We start from the raw sequence: 23,090 nt of genomic DNA, 5'->3' as shown, positions 1-23,090 counted from the left end.
CCCCTTTGAGAGTTGGCTATGTTTAATTTAAAAAGAAAATGATATCTTTATACTTCAAAAGGGCTTTTCCTAAAAATATATGTAAAACTATATACACAAAACCACAATTCAAAATAAACTCAATGAGTCTCTATGAATTAGTTATAGAAATGTTATAGAAAATTAAAGTCCTCATCACCCCATAGTTTTTTGTAATACTTTTGAATGCTGTTAATATAACACTTACTAGAGACAATACCAATTTCTACCACCTATTTCACCAAGTCTGGTAATATTTGAAAACAGCATAATTTCTTCTTTTTAAAGCTTAAGTTTCACATGCATATCATTTTCCTTTCAAAAAATCAATTTTGCTTTCACTAAACACCTATATCAATTATAAAGATTATCCTTGGCTTTCATTGAACTTATATGAAATTTACAAGACTTTTCATTGAATTTCACTATAAATTATCAATATGCAATAATTTTTCTTGCTGTAAGAAATATATTTCCACTGCCATGTAAGCATAAGTAAACAATGAAACTTAACATTCTATAGACAAATAAAGAAACAGTCACAATGTCAGGGGTTGGATCTGTCCCCATGCCATAAGACAGAGTGGAATGTGATAAGAAGAGTGATATCTTGGTTATTGGGGATGTTAAAATTAGTTGACAAGTGTTGACTCCTATACTCCTTATCTGAAGTAGGCTTTATTCTTCTTTCTTCCCTTCCAATATCTATTAGTGAACAAAAAAGGCAGATCTATTCTTACAGGGTTGTATTCATTGTTTGCAAAAGTTCTTTATGTGAAACCCCATAAAACTTCTGAAACAATTGGTAAAACCCATTGCATTCATAAGAAATGAATTATCCCTTTAGTTACTAAATTATACTTTTGTATATAAAGAGCTGTCTGATTTCTATTTTGTCAATGTTCACTTTTACTATTGTGGTTTATTAAACAATGGAAACAACAATTAGTTCATATATTCTGCATTTATTTTGCAGTGTTGGGGATCAAATCTAGGGTCCTGCTCGGCAAGTGCTGTACCACTGAGCTTCATCCATGGCTGCAGTAGCCAATCCATTTAACCTAACTCCACATTATTTATCAGTGAAAACGTAATTAATACTTAAGCCATTGTTTATTATTCATCAACTTAGGAAAAATTTAATGAACACGTCTAATGCCACTAACTCTGTTGAGCACTCAGATGTCACTGTATTCTCAAAGGGAGGTAAAATTTGCCCAAGTCTAACTTGGAATGTCCAGATTCTGTGTGAACTCAGACTGTGATTGGATAAAGACCAGTCAAGATGCTGTTGTATACAACAGTGATGCAATGGGAATTTCTTGGTGCCACTCTGTAGCTTTAATTATTGAGTTTTCTGTTATTGCAGAATCCCTTTTCTTGAAACTAACTTGCACACTAATGCCTTAAGACTAAAGCAGCATTTCTTTGCCTGTGTACTGCTGAATCACATGATAACTGATATTCATGTGTTTATCACACTACTTGTGCAATATATACAAAAGCATAGTCACTTGCATACACTTTCCAGATATTAGCTAGAAATCCACACCTTTATTTCCCACTGAAGGAAGAGTATTTGGTAAGATAGAAGTGAGTGAAGGAACTTTATTGTTGGAGCAGCCTTGAATCAGCCCCAATACACAAAGAATAAAACAGTTGCAACCTACAGATGAGATATACTTCATAGAAAATTCCAATTCACTTGAAACTTGTGGTCCTCCTTTTAAGAAACATACTCATAAGGCACACAAGGTATGTTTTCATAGGATATTTCTTCTCCCTGCTCCCAGCATCAGGACTATAGGATGCCACCAACCAGATGTAGCTTGAAAAATGTTGACTTGAAACAAAACAGCAAAACCAAACCAAAGAAATAAAATACCTTTAAGATACACAATGAATAGTGTTAGAATTAATCAATATTTTTGGAGTGTCTTTCTTCCCTTCTCTCTCTCCCTCTACCACAATAACCAACTAACAGTTCTGAGTGTTCCTCTATCTTTACTATTTTCCTTCATCCTTTCAAATTTAACTGTACTCCTTGGGGTACAAAAAGACACTGTCAGCACTGACTGTACTGTTTTACTTTGCTTTCCTAATGTATATTTTAGTTTTGCACTGAGCTTGTTACACTCTCCTGCAGAGTAGCTCCCTCAGGTTGTAAATAATAATGCATTTCCAAGAAAGCTAATTACAGTTAGGGCTGGTTGACACCATTTCCCTTGGGCCCTTGCACCTCAATGCCATTGGTATTAAATGACCTAACTCAGTAGCTTTTTGGTCATAGTTAAGAAGTGGATAAGCATGCTTGACCAACACAAGCTACTTTTGCTAACGTATTGTACATTTAAAATGTTGGATCTCTGAACAGGAAAAAAGAATTGAAGAGACTAGATCATAGAAGTTTCAAGAGAAAAGCAACAAACACGAATTTCAGGCTGCAATGCAGGGTCTAAAGGACATTGGTAATTATATTTCTGTATATCAACACTAATATTGGTATTTAGATATACTAATATCAGTATATATAAAAAGCATGTGTATATGAAGGGAGATGGTAGATAGATAGATAGATACACACTTTATAGGTTATAGAAGGTTTATATTAACAACAAAACTAAAATAGAAAGCATAGGGAGTTCCTATGTATTCCTGTGCCTCCCCTGACACACATTCACACAGCCTCCCAAAATATCAAGGTGATACATTTGTTATACTAATGGGTTGAACATACACTGAGCATATCATTATCAGCCAAAGTCCATAATTTACACTAGAGTTCCTGCTTAGCATTGATAATTCCACAGTTTTTGACAAATGTGTAAGGATACACATTTGTTATCCAAGAATAATGGATACATTACAAAATGTATCCATTTTGTAAGGACATGTACCCATTATCATATCATACATAATAATTTCACTACTTTAAAAATCTCCTATGCTCCATCTCTTCATTCCTCCTCACTGCACCTCCTACACCCTTGCAAATTTCTAGAAGCCACTGAACTTTTTACTATCTCTAATAGTCTTGCCTTTACAGAATGTCATATAGTTGGAATAAAATAGTATGTACCCTTGTCAGATTGTCTTTTTTCACTTGTAATATGAATTTAAGGTAGTGTTGTGATTTTTCAGTTTAGAAAGAGAACAGTTAATACCATTAATACTAGTTAATACCTATTGTGCAAAATTAGTGAGAAATTTTACCTTTTATGATTAAGTAACCCCATTGGTGACACCAAAGAATAAATCCATTGAAATTTCAATTTGAGGAAAATTTTCCTAATAGTTAACATTTCTCAAAGAGTTCATGCAGAAGACTACATTCAAGTCAAAGATAATATAATGCATCCTCCAGAAGTCTTTATTTTACTTGAGGAAACCATTTATATTGAAAAGTCATGGATATATTATGTAATAAAATTCAGACATTTCATTAAGATAGAACAAGAGACTTAAAAGAAATATTGAGCTTATGGAGAAGTGTTTCTAGCTAGGGGCCTTCCTACACTACCCTTAGGAGTAAAAATTCATGTTCCTCCTTTATCAGAAATATTTTGGTGGAAAAACTGTGAAGTAATTCAGAAGGGGCTAAATTTAAGACAAAATACATCACAATAGTTGAGTATTGCTTTAGATCACATTTCCTGGAAAGCTGTTATCCCAGGAAGAATCTCTTGCACAGGAGAGAAGGAAAGAGAAATGACCGAGGAAAGGATTGGTTGTGCTGGGAGGCAGTTGCAGCAGGGGACCTCAGCCAATGTGGTGGAGAGCTCTGAAACTGCTCTTGCCCTCCATGAACATTCTCCATTAAAGCTAGGGCTCACATCATCTTGTCCCCAATTCAACAGTCAATGATGAAGCTGTCCATGAGAGAGTTTGCAACTTTTGAGGGCAATTTATGGAGATGAACTAAAGTGTAAACTATCATCCAGTAACATCCCAGCAGGTAGGGAAAGGACACCTTGATATTGAAAAATAATCTGGGAAGCACAAAACAGAATCTACTGTAAGCTCTACAAGTCTGTTAGCTTCCTTGAGAAAAGGGCCTAGAATAAGTAATTTTGAGTTCTTTCAAATAAAAATGCTTCTGGAATTTAATGCAATTGCTACCTCTAAATAAAACAGAACATCTTATTTTTACATATCTATTATAAAGAAAAACTATAAAGGAACACACACACAAAGCATTCTTCATAGGGGCTGGAAAGTATAAGGAATCTGTGTTTATTTTGGAACAAAGAAAATTACTTCCCTTGCTTTTATTATTTTTTCAGAAAAGGATAGTAGTTTAGTTCAGCTAAGTAATAAGTATCTACAGTAGTTTCTACAATTACACCATGAACAAAATGTTTATTAAAACTTTTCATCCTTTGGTAAGTTGATTAAGATGAAATTTTAATGCATAAAATGTTTTTCCAAAAATAAAGAATGGCTTTCCTTCCTTAAATGTCAGATTAATCTAATGAAAATAATAAACAGAACCTATTCAGCTAGGGTAAGTAGTTAAAGAGCTAACTATAAAGCTATAGAAATTTATATCCAAATTACTTTCTAACTTTGATTTTAGAATTTGAACACTGGAACATCACAGCCATACATGCTGCTATGATCTTAGGCGGTTAAAATAGAATGTGGCATGAATATCTCATTTCACAGTCATGTGTTTACTCATCCTCTACTTAAATATACTGGTTTCCATGAACACAGACCCCTGAAACAATGCCACATGGATCTCAGATACTTGACTTTGATAAGAAGGTCAGAGTCAACTACATTCTAGAAACATCTCTACTACTGGGTATGTGGGGAGGGAAAGGAACATCCAAATCTCATTTTAAATGTATATTTATTACACTATCTTTAGGTCTAAGACAAACTATACTCATAAAATCTGTAAATAAAAGTAGTTTAAAATGTAACAAAAACAAAATAAGCTATTCCTCAACTGCTATCCGGCTCTATATTCATGAGTCTATCAGTAATTAATGCAGGAACAAGTCTCATTAGTAATATTCCAGCAAGTTAGTACAATCAGATATTCACACACATTCACTGACCTCAAAAGCATCAACTTAGTAAACACTCAACACTCTTGGCTCATGATTAAGTTTGACTTAATTTATGCTTAAACTTTTTCCACAGAATAGTTTTGCATAATTAAGTTTATTAAAATAGCATTCAGTCTTTGCGTACTTAAACTCTGCAAACTAAGCATCCTCATCTATAAAATGACGTGTTTGGATTTGACTGGTGATTAAGATGGCTCAGACTCCAGTGTGGTGTGCCTATGAAAGGGCATAGCTTGTGTATTTGTTATCTTTGAGATTACCTTTAGAACAATATCATCTTCAATATTCCTTATAATGCAATATTTTCGATAAACTGTGATTCATCTCTACATTAAATATGACATCCTATGACCATTGAGCAGGAATCAGGATCTATGAGAGAAGCACTCTATGAAAGAAACAGCAGAGATAACTTCTATGGCTCCACCCTGTCCAGCGTCTCAGGAGCCAGATTTCTCAGTGGAGTCCCTGAGAGACAGTTATAGTGATGTAATAACAGTTCCCTTAAGTTATAAAATTGCAGGTGTACCATTCCAAAGAATGTAATTTTATTCTTAAATCTGATTTCACAGTCACATTTAAAGAATCTGAATAAAAATATCTTCTTCAATTTGAAAATACCAGTTTTCATGTCAATGGTGCCATTTTAAGAATTCACTGCTGAGATTAAAATAAGACATCCTCTCTAATGACATTGTTTTTGTAGGAGTCATGTTTCCTAATTTTAAATTAACTTAAGTTACCAAAATGCTTCATATTTATACAAGAATGAATATGTCCTAAAATGTTTCAACATTGGACACAGAGTAAACTCTCCTAATGTCAACATGACTTGACTTGCTCTCTATTTTTAGGTCCTGTCACAATACAACCATCACTCTGTGAAGCTGATCAGTTTGCTTGTATCTACACACTTCAGTGTGTCCCCATCTCAGGGAAGTGTGACGGGCAAGAAGACTGCATAGATGGATCTGATGAAATGGGTTGCTCTCTCAGCCCTTCTCCGCTCTGTGGTAACATGGAATTCCAGTGTTCTGCAGATCATTGTATCCCATCCCTCCTGCTGTGTGATGGAGTGGCTGACTGTCACTTCAATGAAGATGAATTTGGCTGCTGTGAGTTATTTTCACTAATTCAGTGTGCCAGGGAAGAAATGCTGTTTTGAAATGATAGCGAGAGCTTGACAGATGAAACAAAGTTCTCTAGAGTCTTACCATGATCGTATCGTCAATAATATACTTTGTGTGTTTGTATATACACCTTGCTATGTTGCTAAAAAGAGCACATAACTCTTGCTTACTATTTTTGGAAATAATAATTTATGGTTACACTAATTTCTGTTAAACTGCTCTTATTTCCTTTTCCATTTACATCTAGGTCATTGTACTAAGGGATGCCCTTATGTATTTATCTTTATAACATAGTTATGAAAATGGTTTGAAGAAGTGGGGTTACAATTTCTTCCCATCTTCAACTATCAGGAAGATGGCTCACGTCAAAGGTTATAGACAGGTACTGATTTCAAAGCATATCTATACAATTACCTGGGTAACTGTCATAGGATATTAAATCCTAAGTGCATAGACTACTTTGCAGTCTTGGAGAACATATTGAGTGCTGCCAATTTCATTTGCATCATCCATGTACTAAAGTCAAAAAAACAATAAGGGTATGAGAATTTGAGCAAACATGTATAAAATCCCAAGCCCGGAATTCAGCACCTTCTATTTTTATTGCAACTAGCCTATGTCATATAGAAGAGGAAACATTAGTTTAAAAGTAATTTCACCCTGTGGTTTCTCATGCCTGTAATTCCAGCTACTTGAGAGATGGAGGTAGAAGGATCATACTTTATAACCAGCCCAGGAAAATCACCAGATCCCACCTGAAAAACAAAAGCAAAAAGTGCTGGAGGCCATTGCTCAAGTGGTAGCCTGCCTGGTACTGCTAAAAATTGAAAAAAAAAAAAGATAATTACACACAAATAAAAGTCAGTACCTAATTGTGGTATAGTCTAAACACCACTAAGATGTTATTTAATTATTTGTGTACTTGCTTATGTCTTTATTTTACTATACTATGTTATATTTTTGGTGAGGGCTGCAGCAATAGAAGTCCATAAAACATATGTCATAATCATACTTTTTTGAGTGGTAAAAATCATTTGAGGGTTTAACTATAGAAGTGAAGCACCAAAAGAATTATAAGGCATTTCAGGATCTCAATTAGTTGGGCCTCTAGCATTATGATGACTTTTAGCAAAGAAATACAGATGAATGAAAAAAGGGAAAGCCTTTGGTTGTTTAAATTCTTTTCCTTAAATCGGTGACATTCTTCCTGGTTTAGGCATAGAGATTTGTTTTCTGCCTCTCTGTTATTTCCTATTTAGATATTCTCTCTGTGTTAAAAAAAAACCAACACAACAAATTGTCAGGTCTTATAATTTTTTCCTAGAGGTGAAGTAAGCAAATGGAGGTGAGTCAAAAAGAGAAACCTGCCAAATTACTTTTCCCTGTTCCCATTAGGACTCTAATGTAATTTGGCTGACAGCAATAATATTAAGTTCAATATAGTCACATGATATTTGGCTTCAAATAGGAATGTTGTTTAAAGAGAAGATGAGGAAACTATTGTGTCCTTTCAGGCATTCATGAAAAGTTGGAGTTCAACTAGTTAGTCATATGAACTTCTATTCCTGTAGGAAATAGGTGCACATTTGAATGAGGGTAGAACAAAATGCTACAGCAAAATTACAGAATAAAAGAATTCAATGATCACAATTCACCAAATACCTGAAGGTATAATAGTTTATTTCCAGGCTCCCCTATTCATTTAGAATGGTATTTTGTAAACTCGCATTCATTCATATAAACATTCATTCATAAATCTTCATTAAGAGCCTAATGGATGCTGCATATTTTATTGGGCATTGATGATAGAGATGGACAGGAAAATGAATTATAAATCACTGAAAGAGACCAGTAAGTGAAAGTTGGGAAGGCTGTAAGTTGATTTCTGTTAAGGGATAAACACATGGTGTTATAAAGCACACAAGGTACTTTCCAACTGTCGTACTACAGTCTATAAATTTAAACAAAAAAAGTGACTGCAGAGCCAGATTGGGAAGACAAGTAGATAGTAGACAAATAAAATAGAAATGCATGATTCAAGTGAGAAATGTACCAGGAAAAAAGAATAAGTCCTTTGAGTGAAGCACATTTTGTATTACTAAAGCAAAGTCTGTAAGAAATGTAGAAAGAATTCTGGAGAGATAAGCAGTGACCACATCTTAAAATGTCCTCACTCATCATGCCAGTGCTACACAACTGTGTTTCAGCAATATATGGAATGGATTGGAGAGGGAAAGGGGGACTAATTACAAGCTGGAGTTCAAATATAAGGGGGTAGATTATATGGTGTGTGGCAAAGATTATGAAGAAATTGAAGAGATAGGTAATGAGATAGAGAAAGGAATCAAAAGTGACTTTCAAGTTTCTTATTTGGGCATGATACAGTTAACGTGCTATTGATTGAGCTGGGAAAATAGAGGAAGATTGCAGCTTCTTTTTTAGATGTTATATTTGTGGCCTGTGATGCAGCCATGTGGACATGTTTTGAATGTGTCTGGAAATGGATATGTGGAGTTCAGGAGAGAGAAGAAGCAAGACATGTAAAAGTATATGGCATCAACATAAGATGACCAATTCTGTGTGTAGATAAGATAAAATGAAAAAAAGATAATGTCCATAGATGGAGAGTCGATAACCCTGAAGATACAGGTAGCGTAGATAAACTTAAAACACTGAAGTTGGAACTAGTTTGTATAAACAACTAACGTCTCAGGAGAGGATAATCTTTAAGCTTAAATCATGTTAGGATATACTTTGACAAGATAAATTCCACTGAAAATCAAGCAAACTAGGAAATTTGGGGTGCAGCTCAGCAATAAAATATTTGTCTGGCATGCAGGAGGTCCTGAGTTCAATCCCAGTACCACAAAAAGGAACAAATATGTATAAAAGTGCAGTATGTGCGACTAAGGATATGTAACCATTTTTATTAAAATGGAATGTCATGTGTGTAGCAGATTGATATTTCTAACACCAGAGTAATTGTGGTCCTGGGGCATTAGAATGAAGGCTACCAGACATTCAAGGTATTTGCAAATCTTGTACAGAGCTAGTATAGACATTTATTCTATACTTGAATTAAATCCAATGACAAGACTTATTGAAATAGCTTAGTAGTTTAAATTTTCAATTAACCTATAAAATAATTTAATGAGGAATGGATAATAATTTATTACTAATTTCATATCTTCTTCCAAGAGCACTGTAAAATAGAATTATTTAGCATGTTTTCAATGTAGAATAAGCTGAAGATTCCTGTGGTAAGGAAAGAAGCTAGAATTTTCAGAGAAAAAAATCTTTATCATTTCACAGTATTATAGCATGCTGAAATCATAATTAACACACTTAAAGGCCAATACAAAAATATTGATAAGGGTTTATTTTCAAATCCAAGGAAAATGGACTATTCCCATATCAACAGAAATAACACTTAGCCTCAAGAGACACATCAGCTACTGGTGAGATGTGTGTAAACTACCTGTCTCTCTTGCAGTTCTATTGAACACTATTGGATACTTCCTTTATGCTTCTCCTGATTCCTTCTCTGCCATCTATTCTTACCCCGAGTCCTGGATGATCGAACTATAAGGATATATCAGACCTCTTTAACCCCCAGAACGTGATTGAGTTTGGCCGATGGGTAGCACCAGTAGCAGATCAATAAGAAGTGAATGTGAGATCAGCATGGATCACTTGCTTGCTTTAAACAAATGCCACGTCTTTTCAAAATTTTGCTTTTAATTTTAAATTGACATGTAATAATTGTACATATTCATGGGGTACAGGGTAGAATTTCAGTACATTTATACATGTGCAATGATCAGATCAAGGTAATTGGCATATCTATTACCTCGAATATCTATCATTTCTTTATGCTGAGAACATTCAAAAATCTTCTCCACTAGCTATTTTGAAATGACTAATGTCATCCATAGGTTTTCTACTATGCTATAGAATCTTAGAAGTGATTCTTCCTATCCAAACAGCACTCATGTACCCATTCATTAATCATGATCTCTCCATCCCTTCCAACTTGCCTTATCTAATGTCCCCAGTTTCATCCTTTGCTCTATGGTTAATAAAAATCCCTTACTCTTACTATCACTTGTGGCTTTTCCATGCATAGAATTTCTGTAATAAAGAATGCCTTATTAACATATAGACTCAATTTATGTAATATCAATTGGTCACCAATTTCTTTACAGGATATTGACTGAAAAAATGTCTGATGAAACCTTTCTGATAGATTGCTATCAAAGGAGTATCAGTGAAAAGAATAGTCTTACTGTGTGCTGTTGTTTCATATAATTAACCATGCTTTTTGTTATTGTTGGATAAAAGACATATAATTTCAGTTTGCAAAAAATTTACATTCTTCCAAAAGAAGGACAATATTAAAATGAATTATTGTGATGTTGAATTCATCACAAACTTGTCTGAACATTCTGATCACTAGAAAGTTTTTACGCAAGAGTAAAAGGCCTTAAAACATCAATTGCTATTGATTTCCCTAACTGAAATTGTAAACATCTCAAAATCTTTGTTCCTACAACATTTAAACAAGTATGAAACATTCAAAATTCCTTTACCCTACATCCCACTCCAATGCCAACTTCTTAAAAGGATAGTCTACAATTGATTCTCTCTTAGCCATTTCTCATTTGCTTTACAAAAAAGATTATTTTTAGACTTCTACCTTCTCTCCCACTGAAAATTCGCTCTCCAAGACAGACATAAATCACTTCCTTTCCCACTTGTCAATATTCCTGACAGGCATCAGAAAAGATATTTTTCTAATATAGCCAAAGTCTTGTGAACATGGTATTGCTAGCCTATTAATATGCCTGTCCCTTGAAGTAAAAGCATACTCTGCTTATGACCCTCAGAAAAGGACTCTGTAAGCAACACTATACTGTATAGTGCATGGTCACAATGCCAGAGAGGCATAAAATTGCAGCAAAATGAGCTTCAGTGACCCACATCATCAGATCTAGCAGGTACCCAGTGACCATCCATGGCTTTATGCCCCAGCTGGAAGGTGAAGATTCAAACAAGTTGCAATATTTTTCAGTTCACTTGTATTTAATGTCAGGGACATTAGGAAAGCAGAACACAAAGATATCTGCCTTGAAGTGAAAGTTGACTCCCTTTCCAAAATCAGCTCAGACTCTGTAACACATAAAATGCATTTTATTACATGTAAAATACAACATATTCTGCTTGAGCTGCCATAACAGAATACCTCAACTGGTGGCTTAAACAATGAAATTTGTTTTTCTCCCAGTTCTAGAGGCTGGACATCCAAGATCAAGACATTGACAGATCTGAAGTCTCCTTAGGCCTCTCTCCTTGGCTTGTAGATGGCAACCTTCTCACTGTGTTCTTCATGGCCTTTTCTGTAAACATGTACATGCTGCTGTCTCTCTTTTCTTGTAAAGATATTAATAACATTGGGTTAGGACCTTACCCTGATGACTTTGCTTAACTTTGATCTACTTCCTTACAGGTTCTATCTATAAATACAGTTCCATATGGGTTGAGACTTCAACATCCATAAGAATGTATATTTGAGAAATGACTCCATAAACTATTTTTTTTGCAGAAAATTTCAAGTTAATTAAATTTTTTCCAAAAAACTGTCTTCTAAAATATAGGACTAGAAAAAGTAAAGGGTCAGGCAGTAAACTCTCTTATTATTTCATTATGAGAGATTCAATGAAAAAAGCTGTGCTACCAACCATTATCATTATTCTTTTTTATAGCCAATAAGAGCTGTTCTGAAAGAGCTCTGGTGTGCACTTCCTCTGACAGCTGCATCCCAGTTCACCAGCGTTGTAATGGTGTGGCTGACTGCATGGATTTCCAACTTGATGAGTCTAGCTGCTCAGGTATTCCATTTCCATTTAAATATTCTTTGCAATATAAATGGGTATCTCAACCTGCAGAAAATAAAAGTAATAAAAATTGACTTTCTAAATAATAGCAAGTATGAAATAATTGAATTTCTATCATTGGTTTGGAAGTAGGAGGAATATTGACATTAATTGCTACATTTATTATAAATTTATAAGTACATAAAATAGTGGACTTTTGCTTATTCAACACAGTGTTTGCTAAACAAAGTAAAACAACATCCAATTTTACTTTAATACAATCTAACTTAAGATTATAGGTACTTAATAGTCTATGAAAATTATTTGGTTTTTCTAAGAAGGAAACCCTATACAATCTGATGTTAATTTTGAAGGAATTGCACTTTTTCCTACTTCTTCATAAGAGCTCCCTATTTGCATGGTCTAGTCATATATTTTAAATTAAATTTATTCAACTTTAGTTAACCTTTAAAGATTTTCTTTCTTCTGACCTTGGAACATTTATAAAATATAAGAACTGTTAATATATGTCAGTGATTTTACATTATCAAAACTGTGTTAAAATTCCCTAATTTATTGTGGTCCATGGTAGACATCTCTCCTCAGTAACTGAATTTTTATTTCTGCAGGAGATATATAAAAGAACAGGTGGTTAGGTGCAATATAACTATGCCATAAGTAAAAGATAATATAAATCACTAATAAAAGAGATATTCAATCCTATTTTCTAAATAAATTGGAAGTATTTTGTGTCAAATATAGGTAAAAATTTACTCTTTATCTTATAATGTAGAAAGGACATCATGAAATATGACAAAGGCATGATATGACAATCAAATCATAGAGCAAAAATGCTTATTTTTTATACTACTAGATGTGAGCAGAGCTGGTTCCATGAAATATGCAAAGATAATTGCCAAAAGTGTTCTTCATTATTTCTCTCCTAAGCATCCTTAGACTTCAGATTATGCACTTAAAAGGAAATCCTGTTACACTCTTAAAGAGAATAAGAGTGCTAGAAGTAAGGTAGTTCTATTCATTGAAACTCTGAAGACACACCACTTTTGTCCAGTACACACATTTATTTACATGAAGGTGAGATTTTCCCTCAGGATAGTCCTTTATGAGCACAAATCATAACATTTTATGACTTATTGCCTAATTTTTATGAACTATCATTGAAAACAGTGTCAGAAAAATAGAAGACTTGTACTCATCCTGGATGATAAATCACCTACAATAATGCTAGAAAACACATATGTGTGGTTTGTCTCATTTCAGTAAGGCACCCATCATTTATGGTTGACTTGCAAAGTAACACGGTTATTGGGTTACCATAAAAGAAAGAAGTAAGGACATGTGATCTTCAGAAATAAAATCTGTATTATATTATGCTTTCTCTATTTACATTTTGTATGCTTTTTGGCATTTCAATCAAATATGATGAAGTCAATGGTTCTGTTTTGAAGAGTGCCTTTAAGACTGATCCATGCTAAAGATTATACAGTCTTCTTTCTTTCCAACTATCATGTTCTTTTAAGGTCAGCATTTCATATAGTTTGATGAGCCCACAGTTTATAGCATCCAAATGTCCCCACAATTGCTACACACCAGATGGCAAGCATTTGGTTTCACCTACCTTGGGGTTTAAGCCATTAGCAAGATGATCAAGCTCAGGCAGGTTAAGGTATTTCAGTGAATCCTATCCATTCCTAAGTTATATTAGAAAGGTATATTATTTTCAAGTTTGGCCAGAATTTGCCTGGATAAATGTAAACTGGAAGTTTACATTCTAGTTGTTTTCAGTGGCAGAGGTTACTATAGATTAAGCTAAGGTAATATGATAATTGTGGTAATCTCCACAGGAAGAGAAATTAGAAAAGGCGTTAAATATAACATGTAGGATATGACATTATGAATATAATTTCATTTATGTAATGGACGTTGATGATGCAGCTCTGTACTGATGCTGATGATATTAGCTTAAAAAGGTTCAGAAGAGCTTAAAAACAAAATGGCACAAAAATCTTCTACTGTGAGCCTATAATCCTTCTATAGTTCCTGCACTGGGATTTCAAGATTTAAAAAAGAAAGAAAAATTTTCTAAAGCTGGAGGCATGGTTCAAGTGGTAAAGCTCTTGACTAACAAGCACAAAGCCCTGAGTTCAAACCTACTGCCAAAAATAATCATTTTTACCCACTAGAGAGGTGATTTGTGAAACAAACTCTTCTGGTGGAGTCCTAGAATCCATACATATCTCCAAAGTATACACAGACTGTTGTGTATATGCATAGTTATCTTGATAGTGCACATATACTATGTACTTCAAAGGGGCTCTTGAGCCCATAATATCAACAAGTATAAGTAGTTATAGAAATTCTGAACTAAATAGCAAGTCATTTGACATTTTTAGAATAATAAACTTCAGGGGAAAATGACCAAGATTTAGTTGTAGTTTGCATGTTAATTCACTATTATCTCAAGAAAATTATGTTGACCACAGGAAGTCTTAGTTTTCTCTTCTGAAAAATGAAGATGATTGTGGTATATGCTATGTAATGTTATAAGAGCTAAGTGAGGTAACATGTTACTCAGTACAGTCCCTAATGTATAGCAAGCCTTCTGTAAAAGATAGAGTGAGGGAAAGAAAGAAGGAGAAGGTGAGAGGCAGAGAAATGGTAATCAAATTCAGTCCCTCAGGTGATTCAGAAACTCCCTCCAACAAATATAAAGATGAGAGATGAATGAGTACAATTATTTAATGCCTTATACATGCAATTCACTAGTGTAGAAAAGTTACAAACAAATTTAATTTCCTTCTCCCAGCAGCCCTATAAAAAGTGATATAATGCTTATTTTATATATGAAGAACTTGGTACTTTAAGTCCCAAAGCCACACAACTCATAAATGTCTGAGCCAGGTATCACAGAGGGAAAATCAGGGCTCAAATGGTTATCCATTTTCCCAGCAACTTCCATGCAACAGCTATCATTTTTAAGCTTCTCTATATATTAAGATTTCTTTTATATAAAAAAGGGTGTCTTGTTACATATTTAAGCCAATATATATAGAGAGAGACATTCCCTGATATATATACTCTGGGCCTGTATATTTCCAAGTTTCTCTCATGTCTTCTTCATATTAACAATCCAGCCAGAGTTGACTTCCTCCAGTCAAATATAGCACATTCTCCTCTCATGCCATCAGATCTTTGTGTTTAACTTTACAACACACTACTGCCCAAATAAATGCTTAAGCGTCTCCTATAGAGACCTTTTCCTTACTTCCCAAATTTGGTTGAGGCATTCTCCTTACTGCTCCTAACAGAATGCTGTCCATCCTAAGAGATTATTTTTTATATAGTATTGCCTTGCTTCCTCATTTGGCATCTGCCATGAGGCTGAAAGGTCAATGACAGCAAAGACCATGCCCCTATGTCTTTTTAGTCATTATTTGTTAAACATCTATTATCAGCTAGGTAATCTCCAACATTCTCAACAACCCTAAGATATAAATATTATTTTAACTCTGTTTTATAGAGAGGAAACTGAAGCACAGGGAAGTTAGCTACCTTCCCTGATATTACACCACTGATAAGTTGAGCTAAGATTCCTAAGCCTTACAAACCATATTAGGCTGCTTGCATTATTATTACATTTCCCATGCTTAGTTCAGTGCCAGACATTTAATAAGCAATCAATAAATTTGTTATATTTGAAAATTAAAGGCAGTGAAAATTTTCATAAAGTTTTGGAATTATGATAGCCCAACAAGGAAAGAATGAACCCTGCAAGAAAGGAGATGATATGAAAGCCAGGAGGAGTGGGTTTGAACTTTAAGTAAACAGGAAACTTGGCAGGCCTCAGGATAAGGGTTGTGTGGTAACCATACAAGGAGGATGTAAATGTATGTTCCACAAAGAGCTAAAAGTCCTAACCACAGTAGAAGCTATGTGAAAATATTTAGTTTCCTTTTAACCTAGAAGTGCACTGCCTTTGAAAATAAATGTTGGGGGAAGGGGGAAGAGGGAAAACTGATGCAGGGATAAATCTAAACTATATTGTAATCACATATGTAACTATTACAAGGTATCCCTGGCACAATTATTTTATGGTAATAAAAACAGAAAATAAATGTTCACACTAAATAAGAACTAGGGAGTGAAACAATAGGACCCAGGGCAAAGGGGACAAACTTGAACTATGCTGACACTGTCAGGACGCAGAAGTCAGAGATACAAATGCACATGAGTAATTTATTTCATTCAAAAGAAAAGACCACCCATGCAAAACATTACTCTGCCATGATGTAACTATTGTGTGGAACTAAAGAAATGTTTCAGCAAGCAAAAAAAAAGTCAGAACAATCACAAATATGTCATCCAGACACATTCTAAATAAGTAGATTGTACCTAATCCAGTGGACAGAAAGTCTCTTACAGTGAACTACTCAGGCTCCCAAAGGGCATGAGCCCATCTGTGACAGCAGGGGCCACTGACCAACTTGGAGAGGTACAGAAAAAGTATCCTAGGAGAGTGTTTTTGCATTTAGCACCTGAAAAAACATTTTTAAACTCAGAGATTAAGCTTAATGCAATAACTAATAACTAATAGTAATATATCCTCCTTCTTCCTAGTAATACCATTGACTGGTCTTTGTGATGCTTCTTTTTAGAGTGTCCAGTAAGTTATTGCAGAAATGGTGGGATATGTGTGGTGGAGAAAAATGGTCCTATGTGTCGGTAAGGAATATTACCTATTTTTAAAATATTTATTGAAGCTGACTTATTTATTTTACTTGCTGTTGATATAACAGAGCATAAATCAATATATAGTTACAAATGTAAAGATAGTGGCTAATGGCATTATTGCATTTATCTGTGTGCCTAAAAGCAAAGGAGATGTGAGTGTATTTCAAAAATATTGACTGTTTAATGTAGTTTTTACATGGTTTTCAACATTTTCTATCATGTGGAATATATAATTTTAATAATACTCTTTTTCCTTACTTTTAGTGTTTATGTCAAGGTTTCAAAAGATTTTTTTCTGATAAGGAAATTCTATTGCAGATATAGGAGGATTCGTATCTATATTTTCTTTCTCTTTTTCATGTTAAATTCCATATTTCTCTTTTCTAACAACAAAGGATAAAATTTATTCATAAATAAAACCATTTTCTGGTTTATGCAATGAATGTTTGTGAGTAAAATTAAGGTAAAGATAAGAACAATATTTTGCATACACAAAGCAAGCATAAACAAAACAGGCCTTGTGGTTTCTTTTGGGAATTACTAATAATGCATATCAAAGATTGCTTCATTTTTTTCTATCTTACCCTTTAGAGAATTGTGCAAAAAGTTTTATAAACTCCAAAGGAAATGATGCATATTCCATTCTGGTTGTGTTTATGACTTTTTAATCTAGCAGGCCAATGGATAAATTACTTTTCTTATTAGGAAACCGATTGAAGATTGATATTCAAATCATACCAAAGACACATAAAAATCTGGAAAACACTGGTTAATACCTACTTAAATATTTATATCCTTCAGAGTCAACAATCATATTTTAGAAAAAGTAATTTATTTCTAAAAAATAAATAGCTACCAATTAAAATACAAGATTTTGATGATGAGATATGTTTAGATACAGCTTTGACATTGTTGAAATTGAATTACTAATCAGCTTCTCAAAGTCTTTTGTCTCTCAAATTCATTATGTTATTGATCTCACATCTCGACAACATTATACTTTTCTCCCTATTGGACTGCATGGAAGTTAATTTAGCACAAAGTGTCATTTGATAGAAAGACAGGATGCATAATATTAATTGCTAAAATCTCCTGAAAGAGAGAATGATGGCATAAGTAAGGTTCATTGACTGTCATCTAAGTGGATAATGTAATTTAATGTCAACAGTTTACAGTAAGAAGCTTTGTATTTTTGTCCTATCTAACCCTGTTAGGTCAGAAATCCCTTGGGCCTTAAATAATCTCAGCTGAGCAAGCAAAGAGCTTTGCATTCTTGGCCCATCCACAAGTACTTAAATAAACATCAGCCATTGAAATCCAGATGGTGGAGAACTAAATTTGTTTCATTTCAATAAGAAAATGAAGGTGGGAGAGAAGATATGACAGAGGATCAAGAGGAGGATGGGACTTAAGAAAGGAAATCAATGGAGCAAAATGTAGGAAGGAATTTACTACCAGGGAAGTCACTGAAGTATTCTATTATTTTTGATATCAAATGATGCTTGTGAAAGAAGGAAATAGTTGTAACAATCATTTTTACAAATGCTTGGGATTAGTGCTACCTACACTGTAAGTATGAAAGAATTACTTTTGAAAAGTTTCCCATGTTATTATAATAGGGTAGTAAAATTTTGCTTCTTTAAATTTTTGTACTGTAAAAGTGACATTTGTGCATTTAATAAATGTATCCAGCAAAAAGTAGAGTTACCCAACTCTTAAGTCTTACTCTGTAGTAGCATGGTTTATATCCATTTAAATATGTTTTCCCTTCACACTGTATATTCATACATAAATGAATACATTTTACAGAAATGGAAATATAGTTCACACATCACTTTGCACTTTGATTTTTTTTTCTCTTCATGAAATACCATGGCTGTTCTATGCTGGTGTGTAGATCTACATGTACTCGTTATTGGCTATGTAATATGGGATAAGTTTCTTAATCTTTCTGTGTTTTAACTTCATATTCAGTAAAATTGAGAGAATGATAGTACCTACTTCAACAGGTGGTTGTGAGTTTTTCATGTAAAACACTCTGACCAGTGTCCTATATGCAAAATATTTTACAGAATGCTAGTCATCAGTACTGCTATATCATTCTTTTTTATTAATTATTTTTGTAGTACTAGGGTTTGAACTCAGGGCCTTTATGCTTAACAGTCAGGCACTCTGCCACTTGAGCCACACCTTAAGTCCTTTTTGATTTCATTATGTTTTGAATAATATTTCACATTTTGTTATGCCGTCCTCCCATTTATATCTCCCACATAGCTGGAATGATAGGCGCACATCACCACCCATCTTTTTTCCTGGGTTGACCTTGAACTGTGATCCTTCCTGTCTTCTACCTCCCCAGTAGCTAGGATTACAAGTATGAACCACCATGCCCGGCTTCATTCTTTGCTATGATGTTTAGCATACAATATTTAATATATGTATTTGTCATAATTTAAGCTCATTAATATGTTTCATTCTTAAATGCTTGATTTCACAAATATACATCAACACCTATTCTTTCATTACCATTGCTCCATCTCTTATTTTAAGCATAACATATCTTGATGACATTTCTAAATAGCCTAATTTGCAATTACAGTTAGCATCTTTCCTGTTTGGATTTAAGGTTAAATGAAAAATCAATTCTAGAATATATATTTTATTTATTTATTTATTTATTTGGCAGGACTGGAGTTTGAACTTAGTATCTTATCCTAGCCAGGTACCTCTACAATTTGAAATATGTCCCCTGTCCCCCTCTCCCACTTACCTCTTTTGTTTTTATTTATTTATTTTGTTGTCTTTCAGATAGGTTCTTGTGTTTTTGCTCAAGGCTGCCAATCATCTTATCTATGTTTCTCACATTACTTGCACTACAGTCATGTCCCATCAAACCAGGCTTGTTAGTTGAGATAGGGATCTCACTCACTTTTTGACTGGGCTAGCTTAGAACTACTATTCTCCTGATCTCCACCTCATGAGAAGCTAGGATTATGGCAAGAGCCACTGTACCCAGCCTAGACTACATAGTCTGTTGGGTGCTGTGGAAAGGTGTGACTTTATCTCAAGTTCAACACTTTCATACCCAAGAGTGAGTTTCCTTTTCCTTGTCACCTAGATAAGCCAAAGAGCCAAGGAGGGGAGACCAAAGAGCACCTTTTATCCAGGAAATTCATGGTTTCCTCAGGGGACCTATCAATAACACCTTTAGATTTATCCCTTGAGAAAGTGACCGCCAGGTGGCAACTCTAAGATCCCAGAGCAGAGAGATTTTATTGGATCATCGGGCTAGTGGGAGTTTATAATTATTCACAGGAGTGGAAAACACTAGATGACCCATGGTTTTCCATTCCTTGAACACCACCAAAACCAGGACGTGTTTGAGGGCTAAAAATGAAAACTGGACCAAAAAAAGAAAAAAATATCTCTCTCTTAAGGAAGCAAGATTCTTACATTATTTTGGCATATCAATATGTCTGTTAGAAAAATAGACTGAGTTATGTAATATAAATTCCAACTATTATGGAAACCAGGAAAGAGAATATAAGAACGAAAAGAAATAAGTTATCATGGGTAAAGGAGAGAAATAGGAATCAGTATCAAACAAAGTACATCAGAAAAATAGTAGAAAGAATCCACCAAATATATCAGTAATCACAATAAATGTAAAAATTTAAAAGTCAATAAAAACACAAAATGTCAAAGTGAGATATGTATATCTATACATAGAATTTTATCTACTTATCATATATGTGTTTAATTTTAAATGAGAAAAATACCTGGAAGAAAAACAACATAAGTAAAATATAAGAACAAAAAGATTTGGCAAATGAAATAAAATTAAAATGTTGTGACCTGGTGAAAATCAAAAACAAAAGCCCAAATTATAATATAAACATTTTAAAGGAGAAAGACTGTGGAATTTAAATAAACACTCTAAAAAGTTACAATAGGCAAAAGTCTTAGGTATCAAACAATACAGTGACAAAATACAGAAGGCAGAAATACTTAAATATTCTCAGTAATTAAAACAAAAAATAATACCCAAAATAAAGACAAAAATCTTATTCACAAATTCATACACACACATCTCAAGTCATTTCATTACTTTGTTTATAATAGCAAAGAATGTGTGTCATTCTTATATCTATGGAGCACATTGATGTGTTATCAGGTGTTTGACTAAAAAGAGCTGGGAGTCTGGCTCAAGTATTAGAGCCCTTGCCTAGCAAGAAGCCCTGAATTTAAATACCATTACTGCCAAAAGAAAAAAGCTCTAATAAAATGTTATAAATTTTTATTCAGCCAATTCATATTATCTGGGTTACCTTAAAATATAAAAGGCAATAAAAAATGGCAATTTGGCAATTTCTCATTTTTCATCTGTAAGATCTGGCAGTATTTGAGAGTAAATCACTTTCTCTTCAAAAAAAATGGTCATGTTTTTGATACCTTTTCATTATAAGTACCTGAATACCTTACAACAGTTATTGGAATAATGTGCTGACTGAAATTGAATGAATGAATACAAATGGAAAGTCTTGAAATTTCAAGGAAAAACATCATTACATTAGAATATGTTCTTACATGTATTGAGACAAGAACTAATGATCTCACCATAAGCCAAACTAATTATCACAAATGAATTGTTGAGGAATTTCTAGGCATGCAGCAAGCATACAGTGTGTCCCTTACAATAAAAGAAATAATACAAAGAAAACAAGCCATCAATTAAAGAAAGACCAGTTTGCTACAATGACAGAAGAGGGTGCTCTTAAATTAAGAATATTGTAAACTACCTCAAATTCCTAACCTTAGCCATAAAAATGAAAAATTGACTGCAATTTCTATTTGTACAAAATTACTATCAAAGAAAAGGCTCAACTTTTGAGCTTTTCCTAGCAGGTTTTCTCAGTCTCCCTTCCTTTCTTTTGATCCAAAACAGAAAATACTGAAACTTTAATTCTAAATAGGATTAAATATTGTTTTTGTTTAAAAATTTTTTTAAAAATTTGGCGGATATTTAAATACACACCACTTTAACTGAGATATTCAAATTTGAAATAAAAAAATGAACAACAAAGCATTCAGATTCAATTGAACCCAAAGAAAGAAACTGACGGAATCAATTGAACTGATATGAATGAGGAAATAAATATGAAAAGAAATAAAAATTAAATTTTAATTTCCCAATAAAGTAGAGATCCAAATGCAAAAATAGTACGACATTTTGAACAAAGTCAAGAAAACTACCAAGGGACTGGAAATGAGATAGAGTGAAAAGAGATGCAGCGAAAGCAGTTGAAGTGGAAGATAAAGAATGCATATCATTCATTGGAGAACCTACATAGGAACCCAAAACTGTGGAGCAGAACTAATATTAAAATCCGAAATCCAAGAAAGCTTTTTCAGAAATGAAGAGACCTGATTTCACCTATTGATTCATCATTGTACCTGAGAAATCTGACAGTGAATTAGCAACTCCAATACATATCCTAGTATCAATATTAGATTTTAAAACAAAGGGGAAAAAATCCTCATGGCCTCTAGTGGAAAAAATCAAGTAACATACAAGGACAAAGTGTTATGTTGGCATTAAACTTTTGTAAACAATGAAATCTACTGTGATTATCACCAGATTTCTGAAAAAAAATATTTTGACAAAAGTATCCATTCCTGATTTTTTTTAAAAGGCATTAAGGAGAATATGAACTAATGGATACCTCTTAAGTATGACAATTATATTTTCCTTATTTTTTTTTAATTTTTATTTTATTCATATGTGCATACAATGTTTAGGTCATTTCTCTCCCTTTCCCCCACCCTGCTCCCTCCCTTACCACCCCTTACCCCTCACTATCCAGCAGAAACTATTTTGCCCTTATCTCTAATTTTGTTGAAGAGAGAGTATAAGCAATAGTAGGAAGGACCAAGGGTTTTTGCTAGTTGAGATAAGGATAGCTATACAGGGAGTTGACTCACATTGATTTCCTGTGCATGTGTGTTACCTTCTAAGTTAATTCTTCTCTAAGTTTTCTCTAGTTCCTGGTCCCCTTTTCCTATTGGCCTCAGTTGCTTTAAAGTGTCTGCTTTAGTTTCTCTGCGTTGAGGGCAACAAATGCTATCTAGTTTTTTAGGTGTCTTACCTATCCTCATACCTCCCTTATGTACTCCCAAATGCAGCAGAGAATCACAAAAATGGACCTCCAGTAAGATTAAAAATAAGGAAAAAATGAGCA

The 23,090-nt window shown here is 33.7% G+C and overlaps 1 protein-coding gene across 1 annotated transcript in view; it reads left to right on the top strand.

Annotated features, from left to right (window-relative positions):
• Malrd1 (MAM and LDL receptor class A domain containing 1) overlaps positions 1-23,090 on the top strand; it is a 598,455-nt gene that overhangs the window by 496,753 nt on the left and 78,612 nt on the right. Inside the window, exons 34-36 of the mRNA XM_074056557.1 lie at positions 5,951-6,211; positions 11,989-12,114; positions 16,776-16,842. Of these exons, the coding sequence (XP_073912658.1) occupies positions 5,951-6,211; positions 11,989-12,114; positions 16,776-16,842 (454 nt within the window). The remainder of the gene's footprint in view (positions 1-5,950; positions 6,212-11,988; positions 12,115-16,775; positions 16,843-23,090) is intronic.

The sequence above is a fragment of the Castor canadensis genome, chromosome 15, assembly GCF_047511655.1.
Source record: "Castor canadensis chromosome 15, mCasCan1.hap1v2, whole genome shotgun sequence".
Classification (NCBI taxonomy): domain Eukaryota; kingdom Metazoa; phylum Chordata; class Mammalia; order Rodentia; family Castoridae; genus Castor; species Castor canadensis.
This window is presented reverse-complemented; position numbering and strand designations above follow the sequence as displayed.